Source organism: Leuresthes tenuis, unplaced genomic scaffold (genome assembly GCF_036924035.1).
Source record: "Leuresthes tenuis unplaced genomic scaffold, fLeuTen1.0.hap1 SCAF_21, whole genome shotgun sequence".
NCBI classification, from domain to species: domain Eukaryota; kingdom Metazoa; phylum Chordata; class Actinopteri; order Atheriniformes; family Atherinopsidae; genus Leuresthes; species Leuresthes tenuis.
In genome coordinates, this window is record NW_027325375.1 from 22648220 (window position 1) to 22671219 (window position 23000).

General features: G+C 38.8%; 1 protein-coding gene across 2 annotated transcripts; it reads right to left on the minus strand.

Annotated features, from left to right (window-relative positions):
* Window positions 1–326: 326 nt before the first annotated feature.
* On the minus strand, window positions 327–21330 carry pcp4a (Purkinje cell protein 4a). 2 transcript variants are annotated; one of them, XM_072374884.1, is made up of 4 exons: window positions 21224–21330; window positions 9182–9233; window positions 4123–4155; window positions 327–1298 (listed from the first exon to the last, which is right to left on the minus strand). In XM_072374884.1, the coding sequence occupies exons 1-4, from the start codon at window positions 21230–21232 to the stop codon at window positions 1168–1170; spliced, it is 225 nt and encodes a 74-aa protein (XP_072230985.1). In that variant the 5' UTR covers window positions 21233–21330; the 3' UTR covers window positions 327–1167. The 2 variants fall into 2 exon arrangements, with proteins under 2 accessions (XP_072230985.1, XP_072230986.1); XM_072374885.1 differs by lacking the exon at window positions 4123–4155.
* Between the last annotated feature and the right edge of the window lie 1670 nt (window positions 21331–23000).

Below are 23000 nucleotides of genomic sequence, written 5' to 3' on the forward strand. Positions count from 1 at the left end.
ATCAGCTTCTTGAGTTTTATTGAAAAGAGCAGCCTCTACTCTATGAAGTACCTAAGCAGCACTGTTCTGTAAGCGGCAGGTGGCCGGTAATAGCTGTTCACACACTTCTCCATGGATATAGGGACACTTCCTGAAGGCTTTTAAGCACATGAGAGCAGAACTTTAGCTCTGATTATCTAACGTTAGAATTAAACTGTGCTCACTATAGTAAATGATTGAATAAAAGTTACATAATAAAACTGTCTAAGAGAATGAGACAGATGTTAGCGGTCACCTCCACATGTTGCACAGAGTTCAGTTTAGAGTGAAATGACAAAGTGAAACACTCCTTGATACTGTCTTTATTTATTTCTCTGTTTGTGTAAGCATATGTGCAGGCTAGCATGCATAAGTCTGTGAGCTTGTACAGTAAACACATGTGAGCCAGTTCAATGACACTATTCTAATCACGTTTGAACAAAAGCAATGAAACACAGACAAATGGATTTAAATGAGCATTTTCTAAAGAATTTCTAAATACACACAACTGAGAGAGATTCATGTGATCTGGTGGAAATGGGTGACAAAGAGACCTTTGATGTCCAAAAACTTATTAGATATACTAATTTGATATCAAAACCATTGTGGAACACACCAACAACAGCGTGGTAGAGTTTTGTCCAGCCAGACCATCAGAAGGGCCCAAAAATCTTTGGATATGAGATAAGAATTGTCTATGAAATCACAAAGCAACTTTTAGTGACTGACTTTCTCTTCCTCTCAAAGGAAACATAATTGTTCAACCATTTATGAGTAGATGTAGTTAAGTTTGGTGCTTGAGTGGGTAAATTACACTGAACGTGACATAACACTTATCATACTGAAGCTCTACTGCAGCTACATTGTGAAATGTCATCGATGTGGGGGGAGGAAGCACAAAATAACACATTTAGAGGAAAAATCCCTATATGTACACCAAGAATTCAATCATCTACCGCTCCATATGTAGTAAATAAATCGTAAATAATAATCAATAATCATCATTAATTAGTAATCATACACAGACTGTCACAAACATATAACTCAGGGATTATTCCCTCCCTTCTTTCATCACAGTTCATGACGATGCAGTATGACATGCAAAACCGGGACCACATCATTTGTCTGACTCGTCTGATAGCATCCGCTCTATGACTTCACATCCTGCTTCTTTTTCTGGAATTTCCTGAACTGAGACTGGATGGCCACAGCAGCCTTCTCCGTCTCTGGATTGTCCATGTCAATGTCGAAGTCCTGCGGCTGGTTGTTCTTCTTGTCATCTGGGAGGAGAAGAAGGGAACAGGTGAAAGGACAGGAACGTTCGTGTTCATAGTCAGTCTGTTTTGTGGCCATTGCATGCATGGTGGCTGCCCATCATATCACGCTATTGAACAGGTGCCAAAACTGCAAACTATTAGACAATAAGTTGAGTGGGGGGACAAATAAAAATGGAAAAACTCAAACACTCAATCTTTTAAATCTTCGCAAAAGTAAAACCTGCTAATGGATTAAATTCCTCAGGTAAGAAAATAGTGACAAAGTAAATACCTTATTGACAAAGTAAATATCTTATTTAGCTATTTACTTACTATATAAAGCATTCACTTGAAGATCTATCAAATTTGTTTTAGATGGAAATTTACTTCTCATTGGCCTTGTTCTGAGCAGCTGTGAGCTCGGCTCCCCATTCAGAAAGCAGAGTTTTCCAGTTGTCTGTAGTGTGAATAAGAGTAAGCTGTGTTTTGTTGAAATCTATTTTGTTGTGTAGACTACAAATCTCTGTAATTTGCTATGAATATAGCACCTATATTTAGCATTATCCTAAAAATTCCAAAAAGCAATGGCTTTATTTACATGGACAGGAATATACTGATATTACAACCTGGTTACGACCTTACTTTGAATAACACAAGGTAAAGAGTATTTTCTGATTACCTTAACCCGAATAAGGTCATATTCAGAGTCCCAGGGGTCATTTGGCAAGAAGGGGCTCTACCCTCGTGAGGTCGCCAGTCCATCACACAGCTAACATGGAGACTAAGCAGACAATTCACTATGTATACTCACATCTACAGGCCTAACATGCATGTGTTTGGACAGTGGGAAGAAACCCAAGCATCCTGTGAAAACCAACCAAGGGTTGTTCACAGGGAGAACATGTTGATTTAAGATGCGATTAAACCAGGAGGTGAAGCGACAGTTAAAAAAAACAAATCATAGTGCAGGTAGAGCTGCAGCCAGCACACTAAAGATGGCTGGGGTTGATAATGATTGCACTAGAAGGCAAGATTGCTTTGTTCTTTACTGAAAAGTAAGTAAAGGTTACAATTATAATCCATGATTCGAAAATAAAAGATTGTAGTCACAAGTATTATGGTAAATTATTTAAAATGCAGCAGCCAAATTTTTATCTTATAAGATGTTGTACAATACAGCAAAAATATTCCAGTACGGACTTCCATATCATTGTAGCTGTCAACTGTATGGCAAAAGGTGTATGCAGCCATTTGGTATAAATGTTTCCTATTAGTCAGCATGGTGTCATTAGCAATATTATTTTCTTTTAACTGGTAGGCTGCTGGTCCTTTAAGAAAATAGTTCCATAGTTAAATAGATATCTGGCCTTAATGATACATATTATTGTCCAATTAGCTGTCAAGCACCTTGTCACCCAAATATGGTCACTTCTGGCTCCAAAAGCAGTGATGAGGATGCTACACTGGTCCGTTTTGCTAAAGAGGGAGCTGAACCGAGAGACGAAGCATTTGATTTGCTGAGTATCGTCATTCCAACCCTCACCAATGGTTATGAGATATGGGTAGTGACTGAAAAAATCCACAATCTTCAGAGGGCGTCGGAGCACACCGAGAACATGATGGGTGGATGGACAGGATGCTTAGAAGCTTTATAGATATGAACCAAATGTCAACAGCAACGACCAAGTTCCAGCTACAACTTCAAATAAGGGTTTTTATATACTAAAAGGTCACCTCGCTGTGCTCACCACAACAATCTCATCATTGGCCCCTGAGGCAAGTAGCCATACTTAACAACTGAAAACAGGAGCACAGGCAGTATGTTTTCTTTCCAGTCCCAGAAACTCTCTACTGCTTCTTTAATGCCAGTGTTAACACATTCCAACAATTCTTTTTTTACATTTTAGAGAAGAAGCTGTTTAAATTTGCAGGCCAACACGGGTAACATCCCAGTCTGTGACACATAGTAACACTAGCTGCTTACTGAACTTTCCCATGGAAGCATACAGGTACACATACACATGCCTGCTCTTATAGCTCATTCAGTCATTAGGAAATAAGTTGCATGTATACATGCTTTATCCCTACACTCACAGGTCACCATGAATACATGGAAAATCTCTTTAAACATCATTACTCCTGTCAATGACAAGAGCAACCAAGTAAATGGTATTTTTGGCTTCTGAGAGAGAAGGAGATGACGCAAAGCTGTGGCTATTTAAAGCTTCTGTATCAGAATCATGTGTGTGTAAACCACCGTGAGGATGACAAATGATTCATTTCAAGTACTAAAATTGAAACTGACTTAAAGAACTTCCTATAGCTCAGAGTAAACATTAGGTTTTCCTGTAGTTTTGCTGTTCTGTTGCAGTGTTAAAAGACACTTCCTTCACGTCAGATCTAAATGTCACAATTGCCTGACATTCAGTGTTGACAAACTCAGCTCTTCACAGTCCAGCGGATAAGACTCCCTTAAGCCTTCATGTGTTAAACTTTCCATCCACATTTTGTTATTCATACTGAAAAAATAACTCTGAAGAGAATGAAATCTAAAATTCAATTATCTGTGCCTCAGTGGCCAAACAGAGGACTAGAGTCAGTGGAGGCTTCTCAAACACACAGAGGACATGATTATAACAAGTAAAAACATTCTATGTTATGTGATGCGGCTTTGGATCTCTCAACATCACTGCTCATTCACTCAGTAATAGCAAAAGATCAGTTGTTTATTCAAGCATAACAGCGGTCATGCAGTGCAAAGCTCGTGTACTACTGTGCTGACCTGCTCTTGTGCGGTGAAGTTGTGTGCTCTTGCGTTAACTGGGATTTTTCCAAATGGCCTACTTACGTTTAGATGGAACCTTTTGTTGACCTTGCAGCTCTTGGGTGACAATGAAAACAAATTCAGATTTTATATTTGCAGAAACTACACACATCTTACACACACTCCTAAACACAATCACATCTGCTCTACTGGGTCAATGGCCTTTACACCACAGCAGGACCTCAGAAACCAGGCACATCACACACTTTGGGTAATGTGTCATCCTCCTGCATGAGTAAATTTTTCCATGCAAGATTTGTAAAAGGTCATGTTCAAATTGGTTCCAGTAACTTTAAGGTGATCTAAGAGTATTGTTACAGTGATGGATGAAGGAAAACAAATTATTGGGAGCTCTGTAACAACTCTCCAATGCCTTTGAATATCAGCTTTAAAAAAGGGGAAAATAAGCATACCCTGAGATTGTGAGATGCAGTGGTCTATAGGAAAACAGCACTCACTGACTCTCATGCAGACATGGCATCATTTCTTTCAATCATAACATGTTAGACCCTACTGCATGTCCAGGTGCATGGCACCTCTGGTGCATCTTATTTGGATGCTGGGTCTTCTGAGCTGTTAATGTAACCATTACATGACACACAGCCATGGGCACAGGGAAAACTTCTGCAATAATATGCATGCCATTGTGTATTTCAATGCCTTACCACAATGTTTTATTAACCTTGACAAAGTACCCCTCACCAAGTACTTTAATTTCCCGACCTTCGTGAAGTAGTAGTAACCAAGTGCTTTATTGTATAACAAAGTATAACAACAGTAGAGCAAAAGAATAAAAAACTAAATTAATTCTAAAAATTAATATTAAATTACATTTGGACTTTAACACCAGCCCCTGGAAGTCTAATATCATTCCTCTCCAACCAGTTTTTGGAGCACTGTAAAAAACATGGTTTCGTGGTTTAATGCTCCCATTTATTATTGCTGCAGCTGGTATATACTGGTGGCATTAGTGAAGCCATAGAGCAGTTCCCTATGTGTCTGAAAGTGATGCTAAAAGCGGAACCCCAGCGTGTTGACATGAAGGGCTTTTGGCCAAGCATCAGAATGTGACAAATTGAGATGGAGAATATATAAAAAATACTGCATATTTGGCTCAATGGCAGTGTTTTCATTGATGGTATGCCAAAACCAAAAGGAACTGATAACAGCTTTTTGGTTGTAATCTTTGATAAATCTCTTACTCAGGGAGCAAATGTTTCCATGCCACACACGTGTGCAGTAGTGAGTATTGTATGTGTAGAAAGTGTCTTTTTAAGACTTTTGAGAGCTTTGGTAGTATTACCACCCCTCTCTTCCGGTATTCATGTATTGCCTCTTATGTCCCAAGTCACAGTGATGCAATATAAATCTGTATTTATGAGTACATACTGTAATAGAGTTTCAGTATCTCTTCATAATCCAAAACAAAGACAAGTAAAAAAAAAAGTGGGAAAAAGAGGGCAAATGCCAAATGAATGCTATTCACACCTCTATCAGTTTCAATTAAGCTTTCCAAAATCCCTCCAAATCTTGACTGAGATGTTTCCCTCCAGACGAACCTTAGCTGTGACACACTTCATCATCCTAAAGGCTGGACAGAAATCCATTTAAACACGGATCTTTACAGTGTTATCAGCTGGCCCAGAGAGTAAGAAGAGAGGACGCGTGGTCTCCAGGTACACACAAGCAATGCTTTATGTGCTGAATTGAGGTTATAGAGCCATTTAGCTGTGAATGGGCTGCCTTTCACCTTCACCAGCATCCTGTTTGAGGAGAAAGTTCACTTGAAGAAGTGGAGGAGATTACATTCTGCGATTCCTCTGCATATTGTTTCATATGCTGCCATGAAACCTAATTCAGTAAAAGTGAGGACAGAAAAAAAGTAATTAAAGGCTCTATAGTATCTGCTGGCTGAAACAAGAAAATCCAGCAGAGCTGCACCAACAGTGAATGTGATGAAATACCACAGCTTGGTTAGCATCTGCTAATCCAACAAATCAGACGGGGAATGTCAGACCGATTCTCATTCCTCTCATCTGAAATGAGGATTTGAAAAATCTGTTCACTGATGCAGGGTTCATTAGAGACGGGCTATTGTTCTTTAATAATCTTAATTTTGCCAGCGTGGCAGTTCTGCACTTAACACCATTTATGAATTTCAAAGGCTGTTGCCAAGTACTGGGGGCCAAATTTCAGCTTTTATAACTCAAGGGATTTGAATTACATTATTATACCAACAATACGAAGGCCCAGTTTTCTAAGTAGGTCTTCATGTAAAATGCTGCCATGGAAGAGGAAACGGAAATGTTGTCTCTGTTACAGGAGGAAAACATTCTGAAATATTCTCTTCAATAAATTATTAATTGTATAATCTTAGCTGCTGCACAATGATGTCATATTTGCTTCAACTATCTGCGTGAAATTGTAATTATATAACAAAAATATATGCACAGACTGTATAAGGAAGTTTACCAAAGTTCTCTTTTGAATTTGGTTGCAATTTAGTTCCACCTGAGAACAAGTTAAAATCTTTGTCAAAGCTTCTGAGCTTATCAGTTCCTTCTTAGTAGCCCACAGGTGCTGCAGCAATGGGAACCAATTGCAAATCTGTAACGTTCTATATTTTTAACATCCCATATACGTGTTTATATGTGCTGCCTTCAAAACAGAGTCATGATAAAAAGAAAAAAGCTTTCCAAAGCATGGCTACATTTAATTGAGAAAGGTGATTACAGCACTAGATCTACTATTTGCTATATGATTAAATCAGCAGCAACATACAGACGCATCTTTCTACACAACATGGGATTCACTTTCAGAAATTAACGTATTTGATGGTTTGTTGATTTGCAGCAGAGGTGCTTCTGCTACCAACCAAACAGATAATCTGTGTACAAGGTAATTATCCTGCAGATCTCCACCATGCTTAGCACGTTTTTATTTGATTAAGAAAGCCTAAGTGAAAACAATATCCTCTCCTTTCCTCCTTTTTTGGTTGTTCACCAAGAGACTGTTGCTACAGGTAACATTAGCTCTCAAGGTTACAACTGACAGCTCAACTAAACCCATTTACATTTACCGCATAGGGAGGAAAAGTGAGGAGTGAGAGTAATAATGAACAAGAACTTCTGCTGTCATAGAATTAGTTATGAAAGGTTTGCACCCGTCTTGAACTGTAGAAGACATGGGTTTCACGTAGGTAAATTCATTTAACTCAAGGCACACTGCTCTGAATGTTTTCCATGTGTCCCTGCTCCAGCACACCTGAATCACACCTGATTCAAATTAATAAACTATATCAGCCATCTGTAGAGCTTAAAGAGCTGACCCATTTATTTGAATCAGGTGTGTTGGAGTCACATACAGGGCTGTGTGCTTTGAGGACTAGGGTGGGGAAACACTGGGTTATTTTACATAAACTGTGTTTGGATTAACAAATATCTCTTCAATTTCACAGAAATCATTCTGGTTGGAGATTCAGATTTTAGGGTTTACACAGACACTGAACAAAGAGATTGGAAAATTGGGATTTTAACATGCTGCAAAGCATTTAATCAGAATTAAACTTGAGATGTAAAAAGTAGGTCTGGCTGAAATATAACAAAAGAAGAAATGTTAGCTGAAATTTTCCCATCTTTATGCCTAATGACAAATTCTCTGGCTATCTATAAACAAGTGAAGAGTGAAAGTGGATCTTTGCGTCTCATTTCACTCTGTGCCACAGCCAGGAGCCTCTGGATGAAACAGTTATCCTAACTGAATTCACTGTTCAGGAATGAAGAACTGTTGATAATTTAGACAAGACGTTCAACAGTGAGTGTCCAACAGAAAAGTGTGCATCGCTGAAGTTGTGCTGCCAACATGATTCTATGACTCTGAAACTCGCCTCCTCTGCCTTCCATGTGGTTTGACAAGAGCACATTTATTTCAGAGAGAAATCCGATTAAGTTTACGCAAGGTGACATTTTCCTGTTGATTAGCTCATAAAAACGTTTAAAGACACCACCTCTCTTGATTTATTAAAGTGGTCTGTGTAAACACAGCTAAAGTCTTCTATGGTCCGATATAACAAGATATCCAATAACGTAGTTTTCAGAGTAGGGGTTAAAATTTGTAAAAATTATCAATTTCGTATGTCGATTAGTTTAGATTGCTGGGTTTTTTCAGATTATAAGAAGTTGTGTTGACTCTGAAACCCAGCGTAGAGTATTTGTTTCTTCATAGGAAATTGGGTCAAAAAAATAGATGAGGTTGGATTCCGACTGATGTATTTCAGGTGTCAATGGTTCCCGCTTCTTATTCACTTGGAATGGGGTGACAGCTTATGTTACCAAATTCAATTTGCGGGTCTGTTGCTTGATTTTGGAAGTGTAGCTTGAGGTGGAAAGTTGAGAACAGTCTCATTTTTTTCAAGTGGCAGCAGAGGTGCCAACCAATCAAATCACCTGATTGATCAATGGTCTGATCGAGCTGCCGATTGTTGCTACAATTACAAGCAACACGCCTGCTCACCATTGACCTTTTAAACATTATGTCCCTGTAAATCCTGTCAAAGGGAACTGATTAAGAACAAGAATCGATGAGCAGCATTGACAATGCCATTGGTAGCAATAAAATCTTATGAATTCCCATTCCTAGTTACAACATGACAAATTAACTATCATGTCCCCTCACCAGCCTGCCACTGAGCTCTGAGATCTTTTTCATGATCAGTGCAGGATCTCCTCTCATCGCTTTTACTCATGGTCTAGCACAAAGTCCTTATCAAGTATTTGGACAGTGTGGTCTTTCAGTTATGGTTCACAAGGCTGGGGAAATTCAGAGTTACAGTGTAATGGAGCAGTCTATGTTCAGTGTCAAATCAGTGCATCAAAACTCATTAGACAACATGTCATTATTCAAGAGAATGTTGCCATATTCTTTCATTCACCTATATATTCATTTTACTATTCAGTAAAAAGAATTCCACCTTTTCAATATCAGATGACTTTTACATAAGATTCTTACAAAGACTGATAACTGATAAAGCGCTGCTGTGTTACCACATCTGTCTTTATGAAGATGCAATTTAGTATGAAAATACCTTGGCCGGCAGATGGTTTGCCGCTTCCAGTCATTGCTCCAGATGTTTGTCTCTGAAAATGTAAGAAAAAAAAGACACATTTGACATGCAAAAATAACACAACGTGTAAATGTTGCATACAAACATTACACAGACTCCACATGAAATTATATAAACGCCTACTTATTATTTTCTCATTAAAAAACAAAACAAAAACAAATGAAACATTTTGGACTCTAAGGCAAATACCAGCAACACCACAACCAAAAATTATAACTATGAACCATATATATATATATATATACACATACACATATAAATAAAAACATGTTTTGTTTTGTCAACTTTGTTTAAATCAATATGCATCAGTTTTTTGCATTCCAGACTTGCAACTCAAGCCAACAAAACATTTGGGATGAGAGACATTTAGGGCTGGTAACACAGCTTTAAAAAAGATAATGAAGTTGTTTCAAACAGGTGATGTCAACAGCTGATTGTAATCATGATTTCACACAAAAGCAGCATCCATGAAAGGCTTTGAGGAGCAAATATGGGCAGAAGGTCTCAAGTTTCTCTGAAAAGATTGGAAGGAATTTGAATTTTTCTCCCTCTATAGTGCAGAGTATCAATGAATATATAATAAATGATTAAAGGAATCTGAAGGCGCGAGGGAGCAAGCATAAGCTTAACACCTATGATCCTCAATCCTTTACATGACATCAAGAACCGAACCACTGCTGCATCAGTGCCTTTTGCAAAGGTCATTTACACTTCTGTGTAGGCAGCATTAATGCAGAAAAGTGCACTTAGATTTTAGAACAAATGCTGCATTCAAGACAACGTCTTTTCCAAGGATGTCAGGCATTTTTCAACAAGACAGTGTAAAACCACATCCTGCACATATTACAAAGGTGTAGCTGCAGTCCTGCCCTGTGACCAAAAGAGAAGGGGTGGAGATTTTAACTTTAACGACTCTATACTTCTTGCACACCTCAAGATGTGCTCGCAAGAAGAATGGGGGTTGCTTGCAGTCTTAATGGCATGTCCTTAAGAGGGTTTTTTTTCTACAATATCTGTAGAAAACAAAAACAAGAACATTCAGCACATGTAATGTTCAGACAGAGAAAGCACCATAAGAAGTCGAGCCAACACCAACCCCAGTTACACTGAACATGTTACAGGTCAGTGTGTGATGGGACTCAGGATGAGATATATTGATCTATAATCCATGTTTCTGTGGCAGAGGCACGTTTGCTCTGAGTGCTCTAACAGCACCCGTCTTTTCCCCTGTGACAGACTGCTGCTGTTCTCCAATATTACAAGATAAACAGAGTTGCTGAAGTAAGACAGCATCCAAATGCAAACACGCTGCAGCCCGTGAGGGAGGCTTTACTAGCTGCAACGATAGCCACAGATTTATTTGCTTGGAGTAAGATAATTTACATCACATCGAGCTTAAGTCTGCGATTCACATATTCCAGTTACTCACTCAACATACAACATTTTAAGTTTACACACAGAAATCAGAGTCAGCCATTGCCTCTGGGATTTTTTGTACATTGCTGACTCATCAGCTAGATTCGTGCTCTGGTATTTAGTGGGGCAGCAGTGGATCCACCCGGTCATGGTGCCATACATCACGCCTCCAGCCACCGCAAGCGAGTGCTGAGCCAGACATGTGACTGAGTGATGGTCTCAGTGTTAGATGTAGCTACAGAGCAATATTGAGAAATTAAGAAAAATGCGCCAAACTGAAATGCATCCATCCATTTTCAATACCCGCTTAATCCAATTTTGGGTTGTGGGGCGGATCGCCTGTCCATCACAGGGCCCCACAGAGACAAACAACCATGCATGCGCACACTCACTCCTGGGGTCAATTTAGAGTCACCAATTAACCAAACATGCATGTTTATGGACGGTGGGAGGAAGCCGGATTACCCGGAGAGAACCCATGCATACACAGAGAGACTTATTAGCACCCATGTGCAAGCTATATAGAGATTTTATTCCATTCATCTTTTTTTTTAAACACTGACTGGTTCTCAGTCTTAAACCCTATACTTTTTCAACTCTTGTGTTCAGTCTCCATTTTATGTTGTGGCCCAATGAGTCGGGGCATTAAAATAGCAGTTGAATAAGCTGTTACTGGCACTTAAAGCTCTCCTGAATGACTGAGCAATCTGATGTCAGCTCCGATGTGATCATGTCTTGGTTAAAAGCACTTAAAGGCCACCAAAGTCTCATAACTGTTCATGAAGCGATAAGTGAATCAGCATCAGCCCTGTATGAACAGTGATTAAAAATTAAACTAAAACCAAACCAATGGTAGCTTTAGAGGAGACAGTAAACATGTTGTGACTACAATCTCTAAAGTGAACAAAACAAAATTATCTGGCACGACAAAATGAAGTGCAGATTGAGCTCATCATCTTCTTTCAAGCTAAGCTTGTGGGTGGACGTAAGCTGGCAAAACTTAAAGTGGAAATAATGTGAATTAATTATTTTCTGACTCCTTCAGATATAATGAGAACGCTTGAATATGTTTTAAAAAATGGGTGATTCAGAGCTACTGAAGGACACAAGATAAGGGGCAGCTTTGCGTTGTTGCTATCGAAATAATTGCAAAAATTTTACAGGTGAGCTCCGACAACAGGGAACACCGTGCATTCTAGTTTGTAAGAAGAAAGTAAGTTGCAGCTCATTTTTTTGTGGTCAGTACTTTCAACTTAATTGCATGATATCAGATTGGAAACCAATCAGCTTAACAGTATTAAACTCCTTGGGTTTCATTCTGAGACTTTGAATACAAAAGGTCTTAAACTCATTCATTAGTGGAAAATAATTAATGAGGTATGCTTGAATATTTGAGTGAAAATCGGTCAGATTTGAGAAGAGGATTTGGACTGATGCAAACTAGCATCAGCTGTCAGTGTAGCGCATCATAACATCATAACGTGTGGCTGTCCACTTTTCATTAACCCTCACGCCTGTCAGCTGGCTCCTTGACTTCAAGGATCACAGAGAATACAGTTGCTGGCAGGGGACACCAAGCTGAGAAGCCTGCAATCAGCATCAATGATGGCAACTTAGGAACTTCTGTCGTTCATAATTAGAAAGACTGAAGGAAAGACGAAAGTTAAAAGGACTTTCAATATATACTCTGATTTGATTTTAAAGAGTAGTTTAAGGTAATATGTATCATGAAAGGAAGGTGAAATTAAAGACTTGCATAAATGCAGTCACTTAAAAAGAGTTTTTAAGGGCGATTTGAAAGATGAGATTTGGCCCTGCTAAGCCTCTTACGCAGGACAATCTGAACTCTTGAGGGCTCTTTTTAATCTACATTTAAGAGCAGCCAGTTGGGACACAAATTTTTATAATCTCAGCTTTGGAGCTGCCAGTATGGAACCTGCTGAGATCACTCAGAGGTCAAAAAATGTGTGATGCAAAACCACCCATGCGCTAAAGCTGCACTAAGCAGCATTCAATGCACAAATCCCACCATTGTCTTGGCCTTGATCACCCAGTGTCCACAACAGAAAACTGTTTCTCATTATTGTGATTCTGGAGTTTTCCCAGAGATTAATTTTTGCTGTGTCCACAGCAGGAGACTTCATTATTAAAACAGTGGACCGAGCGCATTTTGATGTTTATCTATCTCCATTGATAGACTATTTTCCATGTGTGACAATGATTCTGTAAAATCCCAAAAAAAATTGGTAGATTCTCAGGTTGTTCATCATTTCCACAAGGTTATACTTTAAATGTAGCATAAGCCAGTATTGTACGATTCCAGGTAGTAGCCAATCGCATGCAGGTTACATAGGACCCAAAATGGTAACATGCAGTATGGATCACGATTGGTACACCAGTATGATTCATAAGTAATAATTTGGTTCAAATAGTTTCAGAAGGCTTTTAAATGTTTGATATCAGAATGCTCATTCACTCCGGAGAACTTTAAATGCCAGTAACAAGTGACAAGGCTTATTCAACTGCTGTTTTAATGATCTGGCTCATTAGGCCACAAAATAAAATGGAGACTGAACACAAGAGTTAAGAAAATATAGGGTTTATGACTGACAACCAGTCAGTAGTTAAAAAAATTAATTAATTTCTGCAAGACACTGCAACCAGCAGAAGTGGGAACCAGCCTACAAATTACACCCAGACTGCGTCATGCACTCCTTCACAGGTGTAACCAGTGAAGCCAATTAGAACAGTTAGGTCCATGCACCACCCAAAGACTTTTGCACTGCAGCTGCTCGGGCCAATGAGAATGCAGAAAGGCGTAACACCTGCCTGTTTAAAAAGGCTCCTCCAGAAAACCACCTGAACCAAGACAAAGCCTGTTCCCCAGTCAGACCGGGTGCTGTAAATATAGTTTTATCTTGGCAAGATTTTTCTTTGAGAGAGTTGTGTAACTGATTTATTTTTCTATTCTTATGTCCGTTACTGTTTTTCTACTGACTGATTTATCATCTTAATGTTTTTTCTCTTCTTGTATTATTATGGTGTGAAGCACTTTGAAAATATTATCTGAGGTGCTATATAAATAAGCTATTGACCCACTTTTTTTGTTGGGATAGATATGTGGGAAGTCTACAGAGTTCTTGGATCCCATTTATAACCTTTGTATCTGCATTAACTAGAGCCTGAATGCCTACATGACTATCTATAAAAACAACCTTGACAGGAAACTGTGCACAACTGTTCACAAACTGAAGCCAGACTATGGAAACTTAATGCAAGAGTCTGTCATACATTTTTGAGTCATATCACATGTTAAAGAACATGTTAAATGCTGTATCATCACCACTTCCTACCCACAAAGTACAGAGTGACCAGACTAACAATGTGGTCAGGTGTGAAGCCATATTTGATGGGAATCCAAAAAGCAAATCAATAAAAATCAAAAATATGTGTCTTAACAGTTACCATGAAGCCATGAAGAGTCAACCACCAAAAATGTGAAAACCAACCTTTTAAGGGATATTTTATCTTTTTTTTAGGTGGAGTTGTGTGTAGGTTAGGCGTTTTGAGTGAGAGCCATCTTATTGATTTTCACACTGCGTCACTTCTGCAGCAAATATCCACAAAATAGAGTTCCCTTCAAATACTGTTTTTTTTTTGTTTGTTTTTTTTTTTTAGGTTTTAGCTGTTTAGCTAAAAAATAGAACGAATGGCTTAGAAAAATGTAACAAATAATTATTGCATTCTTGCTTTGAATTTTTTACATATACATTTTTTTTTGGCAATCTAAACTGAATCTACTGTTTTACAAACATGCACTCACACATGCAGACACTTTCAGTCCTGCCAAAAAGCACCACTCCTCATTAAGAAGCAATATATATATATATATATATATATATATATCGCTATGTAGCCGGCTGGCTTTGGAACAGAGCTTGCGTACAACTGGGATACAGATGCCGTCTTGTTGCAGTCGCTGAGGAGGAACCATGGTGTTTGTATGCTCCCACTCCCATATGCTGGAGACAGAGGGAGCTTCACAAATGGATGGCAGCGATGATAATTATGTTAATGATTGTGTCCTTCTGTGGAGTGCCAGTCCACTGGCTGCCATAGTTGACTAACAATACAAAGAGTCTCGCAAACACTAGAAACTGTTATTGTGAGCTCCTGGACCAGAATCTGTTTCAAGTTGTACGTATGTGTGTATAAGTTCAGTGCTCAGATACATGACAAAGAGTAACTGTCAAACTGATAAAGTGCCACTACTATCTAATATAGTGTGATCCTGCACACAAGTGGGGGAAAAAAATGTCTTGAAAGTGCAGTTGCTTTAATGTTTATGTTGAATTTTCAAAAGCTGGATTTGTATTTGGGTGACAGGTACACAGTGCATCCTTAATGATGAACTATATACAGCTATCAGTCCTTGGCAGAGTGGTTTTCAGTATTTCAGAAGGTCAAATTTGCATCCACAGAGACGGGGTGATTTACATTTACAATGTACTTTTTAAAAAGTTGTTGTTCCCATCACTTCTTGCACATACATTCACATTGGCTGATTTTCTAAAACTCCACATATGCATGAAGGGTTGCCTTGAACATTGCAGAAATTTGTAAAATAAATAAATTAGCTTGCCAGTGTGGTAAGGCTATTTTAGGTTCTCATGGTGGCTCGGACTCCCCAGAGAGACTCCATGCTGCACTCAGGATCCATTAACAATTTAAGAGGGGAAGGCAAAACTAGGTCACAGACAGCTCATCCCAGCACCATCACCAATCTGTGATAGCTTCCCCACCACCAGTTTGGAAACAAGGATGACAGCATGAAAGAGTGACATTGCTAACAGATGGTTGACAGAACAAACTATGTGGTGAACTATACTCTTTTCTCATCAAATCAGTCCAGCACTTCTGGAGAGCTTTTCGTTTTCTTCTTCTTCTTTTTTTCAACTATAAAGATTGTCACACGGAGATATTTAAAGCTCAAGTTAAAAATAGAACTTTTTGGTGAACTGAAGCAGCACTTGAAGCATCAAAAGTCCCAAACAAGACTAGAAGTCTGCAGGAAAGCAGGCATTTCTAACATCAGAATGCTAACACGCTCATATTGACAAAATTGGCAACTAAACACAAGCAAACCGACAAAACTGGTAGTCGTCAAGTACAAAGTTTTATGTTAGCATGAAAGCATGCTAATAAGCTATACAGGTCAGCTGTGCTTTGCAGAGTTTTGGTCATAGACCAAAGTTTGACTTAATGATACTGCTAGAGTATATGGAAGTTCACAATATTAGTTCCCAAACTTTACAGTGAAGACAATAGAAGCAATTATCTTTTTACTACATGATGTAGCTACCAAAATTAAGAAATATTATGCTATATTATAGTCATTATAATCATGCTTTAAAATCTAATTTTATGTAAGCTGATTGTGAGAGCAGGAATGAGAGATAAAACACAGGGATTAGAGCCTGTCATTCATATAGTACAGTCACGTGACATAAAGAAAATCTGAATTATTATGCTAGTCTGACAAAAGCTGAACTTTTAGAATACATGTAAACATATTTGTCACAACTGGTGAGCTTGAGTGTGGTGGATGTAGGATCCAGATGCAGAAATTTAAAGGAAACTTGACTGTGGCTGTGAAAAAGCATGAGGAAAAATCTGACAAGATAAATGTTGGTGGCATTAATGACTGTGAGGCTTTCGCTTGGACTTGAGGGAACCTGGAAACTAAATACTGAGGGGAGGTGATTGGTGATGGAGAGCAGCTGAGAACAAAACAGGTGACGTGGATAAACCTAATGACGGGGCAAGAGTGACTGGGGAAAAACAATGGTAAAACTAATGACTTAATAGAAAACTAACATTAAAAAAACCTAAAGTCACAGCAGAAAAATCAAAAACACAACAAAACCCACAGACATGACAATATTGGTCTAACTTAAACATACTAAATCAAATGTCTCAAAGACTAATACCAATGCCTGGTACATACTGAGTGTCTCGGCCATCCCAGATGCGAGATGACCAACATGAAAGATTCCTGTCCTCTCTGCTGTTTTCCTTTTAAAAATAATTGTGTGCCTTGTGTCATAAGAAAAACCTTGCGTGTCCTAACTGCAGACGTTCTTTTTATTCATGGTAAAAAAATTCTCTGACCAGTTGATGAGCCTTGGGCTAAACTTATCTGTGGCGTTCTTTGCAAAAGCTGATAATACTACAGAAGCACTGATCCCATTTTGGCAGTTTAAGAGTATTCTGTTGTATTTTCTTCTGTGTTGACTACACACATCCCACTCTTCAATCATTTGTTTTCATCAGTTTCTGTGTGCAAAGCCCGGCAGAAGCCAGGATTATTGCGGAGGACGGGTTACGGCATGTGAAGGCACCAGCAAAGAATGCTGACAGTTAAGATGTACAAAAGATTAAATCAGTGTAATCTCTGTTTATCGTTTAAAGTGGAACAGGGGATCAGTGTATATGCCTACCAACAAAACTAAGAAATTTGCAGATTGACAGTTATCTATATTGTCAAAAAGTGAGAAATATAAAAAGTAATCAACATGACTGAAATAATCCAGACGAATTGAAGAGGGGGTTTTCTTCTAATCACCACTTTGGTCAGGATCTTAATCACTTTATAAGTCTTAAGTCAGCAAAAAGGGAAAGAGAAAATCCATCTCTGATCACTTTTCCCCACTCAGTTGGCACCCCTTTTTACATTGATCAGCAGCTTTTAACACTCTTATCTCATTAATTTAATAAAAAGGACTGGTCCTCTTTAGATGATGAAACAAATGGCTTTGCCAAGTAGCCATCATAGCCACCACTCTCCTCTTAATTAAAGAATGCTATAGGTAAACACAGCAGGAGACCTCTCAGATGTGAAAGCACTTACTGCAGGACCAGTCGTCTGTTAAACAGGATATTCTTTTTAATAATGCCAATGGACAATCTCTCAAAATGTTGATTTTTCAGGCAGATTTTAAACAGACGACCAAGGATTTCGCCGTTGATTGTTCACTTACTGTGCAGGATTTCAGTAAAATCCATACCAAAGGAATTCTCATATCTAACAGCACAAAAGCTAAATGTGGTGCAATTTACCTGCAGAGTAATTACAGCGCATTACAAGAAAATCAGATTTCAACTTCTGACTAAAATGTCACTTAAATAAGCTTACTGGAGTAATCCACCAAAAGTGTTCATCTGCTGCAGAATTTGACACCAAATACTGTCAGTTATACAGTTGCACTTTATTGTAACCTCAGCTTTGATCTTGAAGTTTTGTCCATCTTCCAAGTGGTTCCGATTGTAAACTGCAACGCTATAAACCACCAAGTCCATATGATCATATTCGGAAATGTGTCAAAGTGAGCTGTCAGAAATCATCAACAGCTTGTGGACTCTGTATTGGAGCGAGTTTCTCGAACAATGTGGGAACACACAGTGAGATGGTTAAATCTGACAAGTGCCTGGGTGGAGGACATTCTGCAGCCTGGTCTGACAAAAAGGCTTAGTGACTGAAAGCCAAGTCATGTCACATGAAGTTAGGACAAGATTTAGTAGTTTTGTGTATATCTTACACATTGGAAAATTACACCTTGCACCCTCCTGTACTTTTACCCTTACCTTAACCAAATGACATGTTATTTAGATTGTGTAAAATCACTCTCCAAAAGCTTTAAATGTGTATCAATGACACATTAAAAGTGCCCTGATGTGGCTTGCTATTTGTATTAATTGACATCATGTCACACATCAGACTGAGTAGCTCCTTCAGAGACAGGTCCTTATCTCCTGCTGCCTTTCGACTTTACAGCACACACTTTAATCAGCGAGCCAAATGTATCACTTCACCTATGTGCAATATTAATGTTAACTTGTTAGGTCTGGCCTGTTTGCAAAATTATGAACATTACATATTGATGCGTGTAAACTTCCCCGCCGTTTGATTAATAAAGAAATAACTTATTTTAACTGCTTACAACAAACTGCTTGTGCTCAGTTAAGTTTTTCTAGTTGCACCAACAGTGTTAACAAGACGAATAGACGAATAGAAACTAATGAAAATGACACTTAAGATATAAAAACCTGAACTAATGCTCTACAAAATGGCATGGTGATGCATAGATATTACAAACAGAAGGGAGATGTTTGTAGAACTTGCACCATTTCCACCTGAGACATTGGGGTCCTGTGTGTTGTGTACGCCTCTTGGTGAAAACTGGGATGGAAAAAAAAATCCTAATCTTTAGGTGAACGTTTGAAAGTATAGCTGCAACATCTAACAAATTCTCAAAGCTGGCTCAAGCCCCTCTACTGACTGCCATTAAATTAAAGTTCTGTTAAACAACCCGAGGCTTAAACAGAGGAGGAGTAAGTCTCCCGAGCATTCTGTGAGTAAAACAGAAACCAGTGAGAGTGAGTTCCATTTGAATGTTCTCATTTGATGAGTAAATGTACAAAATCAGAACTCATTCTGTCAAATTTTGGCTTCCACTACTTGTTTATATCTTTTACTAACAAACTGAGGATTATACGGAGTTTCAGATGGTAAGAAAGCAGGTTCTTGTTTCATAGAGGGAAAAAAATGGGAAGGATTGAGTAGACATTAAAAATAATCCACACAAATAAATATTTATGCTTAGTGTGTCGAATAAATGGCAGAGACCTTCATGGGTCCCAAAAGTTTTTACTTCAAAGTCTGCGATTGGCTTGAATAATGCAGCCATGAAGTGCAAAATTGCTCACCACTATGGGGACTGGCTCCTCATTTAAGCCATTTTCACCAAACTGCACGATGTTTATGGACCATCACAAAGATAAATCAGACAAAGCAGGAACAGCAACGTTGAGGCTTCATCACCAGCTTATTTCTCCACAATAATCAGAGTAGAGTAACCGCTTCCAATCCAAGCAGCCAAGATAATGTCTATACCTCTGCATATGAGTACACTCTGGCTGTGAGGTGGTTTGAATCTTACAGATGTCAGAGCACAGATGGGTTTACCATTTTTATGTTGTATGTTTGAGATCATTTGATAAAATGCACCTGCAAAAGGAAGGCTCTACATGGCTATAACAAAGAAGGCAAGCAGAAAATAGTCTCTAATTAAGCCAGATGATCCAAACTGGACAGGTTACATCATAACGATTAAGAAATTCAGCAAAGTCCTCTGCTCCTGATGAAAGTGCCAATTACTGTGATGAGCTCAAACTCTTTGGAGTCTGAACAGATCAAAGGTTAAAAGAAAAAAAAATCAGCATGTGGAGGTAGAAGGGACAGGACATTGATTTCTATTTAATTATTCATCCAGAGCAACTTGCAGCTGCAATGCACGAATCCATCACTGACATGAGACACAACCAAATGTCTTGACTTTTCTTCTGCTTAATGTCTTATTTATAATATTCTTAACTTCACTCTGTAAGTCATACACAAGAGGGGTAGAGTAAAGTCGACACTATGACTTGATTGCGTTTGCCACGCTCTGCAAAAGGACGTGACAAGTCAACATGATAAAAGATTCATCGGAACTGAAGGAACATGCAGTGTTATAGGCTGCTTACGTTATCAAGAGGCAATAAGCCACCCTGAAGCAATTACTCCACTTCACAGAACAAAGCTGGATAGTGGGCTACCGCCTGCAGCCAAGAGGAGAAAAAAAATAAAAAGATGCATTTTATGCTTTCAGTCAGTCCAGTTCCTTTGGGTGAACAAACTCGTGGAAAGGTCTTACTGGAGCCTGTGCTCAAGTGTGCACACTGTGAGAATGTTTTATGTCTCTGGTTTTGCAGCTACCCTGAATAATTCAGTGACCAAAGACTGTGCTCTGACCCAGTGAATATTCTTTCCACTTCTCTTCACTGTCACATTATAAGAGATTCGTCACCTCTCAAGTCCAACTTCTCAAGGTTTGATTGCTCAGATGCATTAAATGAGAAGTGTGTGGATCAGGGCTGCCTTCATCCTGCATGGGCTCATTAGGCTGTTGAGACGTATTTACCAGTAGACATGCATAATATATACACTATAACATCTGTACTTATTGACTTTAATTTAATAAAAAATGTATACTTGTTCGTCAGATCTGCAGCCTCTTTTGGTCTTTAAACAACATAATTTTCCCCCCTTAAACACAAGTCACAGTACACTGTATGAAAACAGAGGGGGTATAAGTATGCCCATGTGGTAGGTAGCTGTAAGGTTTTATGTTATTATGTATTTTCTATTAGCGTAAAAATGCAATCATATTATTATGGTTGCTATTATCATTATCATTATTATTATTTTTAAAGGGGAAGCAGTCGTTGTCTCAGTGGCTAAAAACGAGAAACAGTAGCAGCAAACTTCGCACAAAAGCACATTTCATTCTTTAAACTAATCGAATTGTTTTAGGAAGCTAATCATGTTTACGATAATACAAACAAGACATATAAGTACGCATTGGAGGGTCCGTGTGGTTTTGCAAGCGTCCAAAACTTAGAATTAATATTAATATCAGCTTCGTTAAATGCTCGAGATCAACATGAAAAAAAAAGTTGGTTTGCGGCGCACTATGAATCACCTACCTCACTCATGACTGCGCTGTGACTGTCCGTGTGATCTCAGCTGTCTATGATGCGCACCGGCCAGCTGACTGAAGGTAAACTCTCCTCCAAGCTGCGCTCCGCGCGCTCAGGCTGCTTTTATAGCCCGCTCAGCCCCGCATTTCCATGAAACCAATGAAGACTGGTCTCCTCGTCTCTGGGTCTGTACCTTCACAGGCTATCTCCAATCATATGCTACGTGTTGTTTTCGGATTCTGGGGCGATGGAAATGTGAGCTAAGTAATGAAATACATTGCCTCATAATCTGAACACATCGACCATGTGGAATAATCGAAGCATTTCACTGTTATTTTTTGGTTTTAGTTTTTGGTTTCACCAGGACGTCTTGCATTTTGTTTACAGTCTGTTGACTCGCAGTGGCTATTTCTGATAAACAAAACATAATATACATACAAATTCTATGTGACACCATTAAGAGACAAAAAATAGCAGACAACATTCAAGTCATTTACTGTGCCCCAAATAATCTGTTTCAGATCTATTCCACTTTGCATAAGATGAATGTGTGTTGTTTTAGGAAAAGAGTAATCTTCTTTGTTTTGTATCGCAATGATAAGCTAACTGTGTGATAAGGAATGCAAGGAAACCTTATGTGAGGCACTTTACCCTCAAATGTTATCATTTAGATGTTAACTTTCTGGGGAAGTCGAACTGTACTCGGAGTGTGATGATTCACCAGAATTATCATTATCATTCTTCATACAGATGAATATGTCCCACACACTGAACACTCAGCAACATAGGTTCAATCATAAAAGGAATGAGGGGCAAGGAGAGGTCTGATCACTCTGAAGAAGCTGTGCTGTTGCACATCTGATTAAAGATGTGAGCAGCTGTGCAAAGGAAGGTTGTCTTGGTTGAAATGACATGAAGACCAAACCTGACATCTGGCCAGGTGTTTGTCATAGAATAGGTAGGAGATTTTAACACAAAATGGAAGACGGCTGCATGACATTCTTTTCTATTGCTCGGTTTAAGCCCAACCCCTGCTCATCACCTGGCTCACACCACACCTGGCATATTTTCTGTGCCTTGGCGGAGTCTCTGGTGTTGACAGTAGCAGGCTGCATGGTGGTGCTTATACCAGCAGGAGCTAGAAGGGAACAGTGAGAACACTATTCACAATATTAACTGTGAGGGTGGGAAAAGGAAAGTTTGAACAAGTTTATTTTCCTGCGTTACCATCACTCTAAAAAAATAAACCCAAAACAGCTTTACAGTCGCACTAGGTGCAGAATCCAGACTTCAGTCCGCTCCAGGTGCTTCTCTACCACCATGACATCTTCCAGAGCCTGAGCACTTTCGCAAATAAGAATTACTCCCAAAACCCTGAAATTACCAAGCCTTTTCCATCTTAATAACTTCATTCTAGGCTTCTATGCAAACAGAGCAGCTCACTTTTAGAGTGCTTAGACGTAACGTGTCATTCATGAGATTTCAAATGAAGACAGAGCCTTCATCCACCAGGCTCCTCTCTTGCACAAACTCTCAGTTTGAGTTCAGACTCTCTTTATTTTAAAGATTATGCTTCAAACTTTAATGTCCACGCCAAGAAAAAAAAAAGCAGTGAAAAAAATCTTTCGTTGCTTTACTTTTTTCCCTTGGGGCAAGAAGAAATATCAATGTTTTTTCTTTTTAAATTTAAAAAAAGTAATGGCATACCACAAACTGAGTATTTTAAGCCCAAACAGAGTGGTAAAGACGGCTTAGGCAGGCTTACTTCCAAAAATTTTCAGTA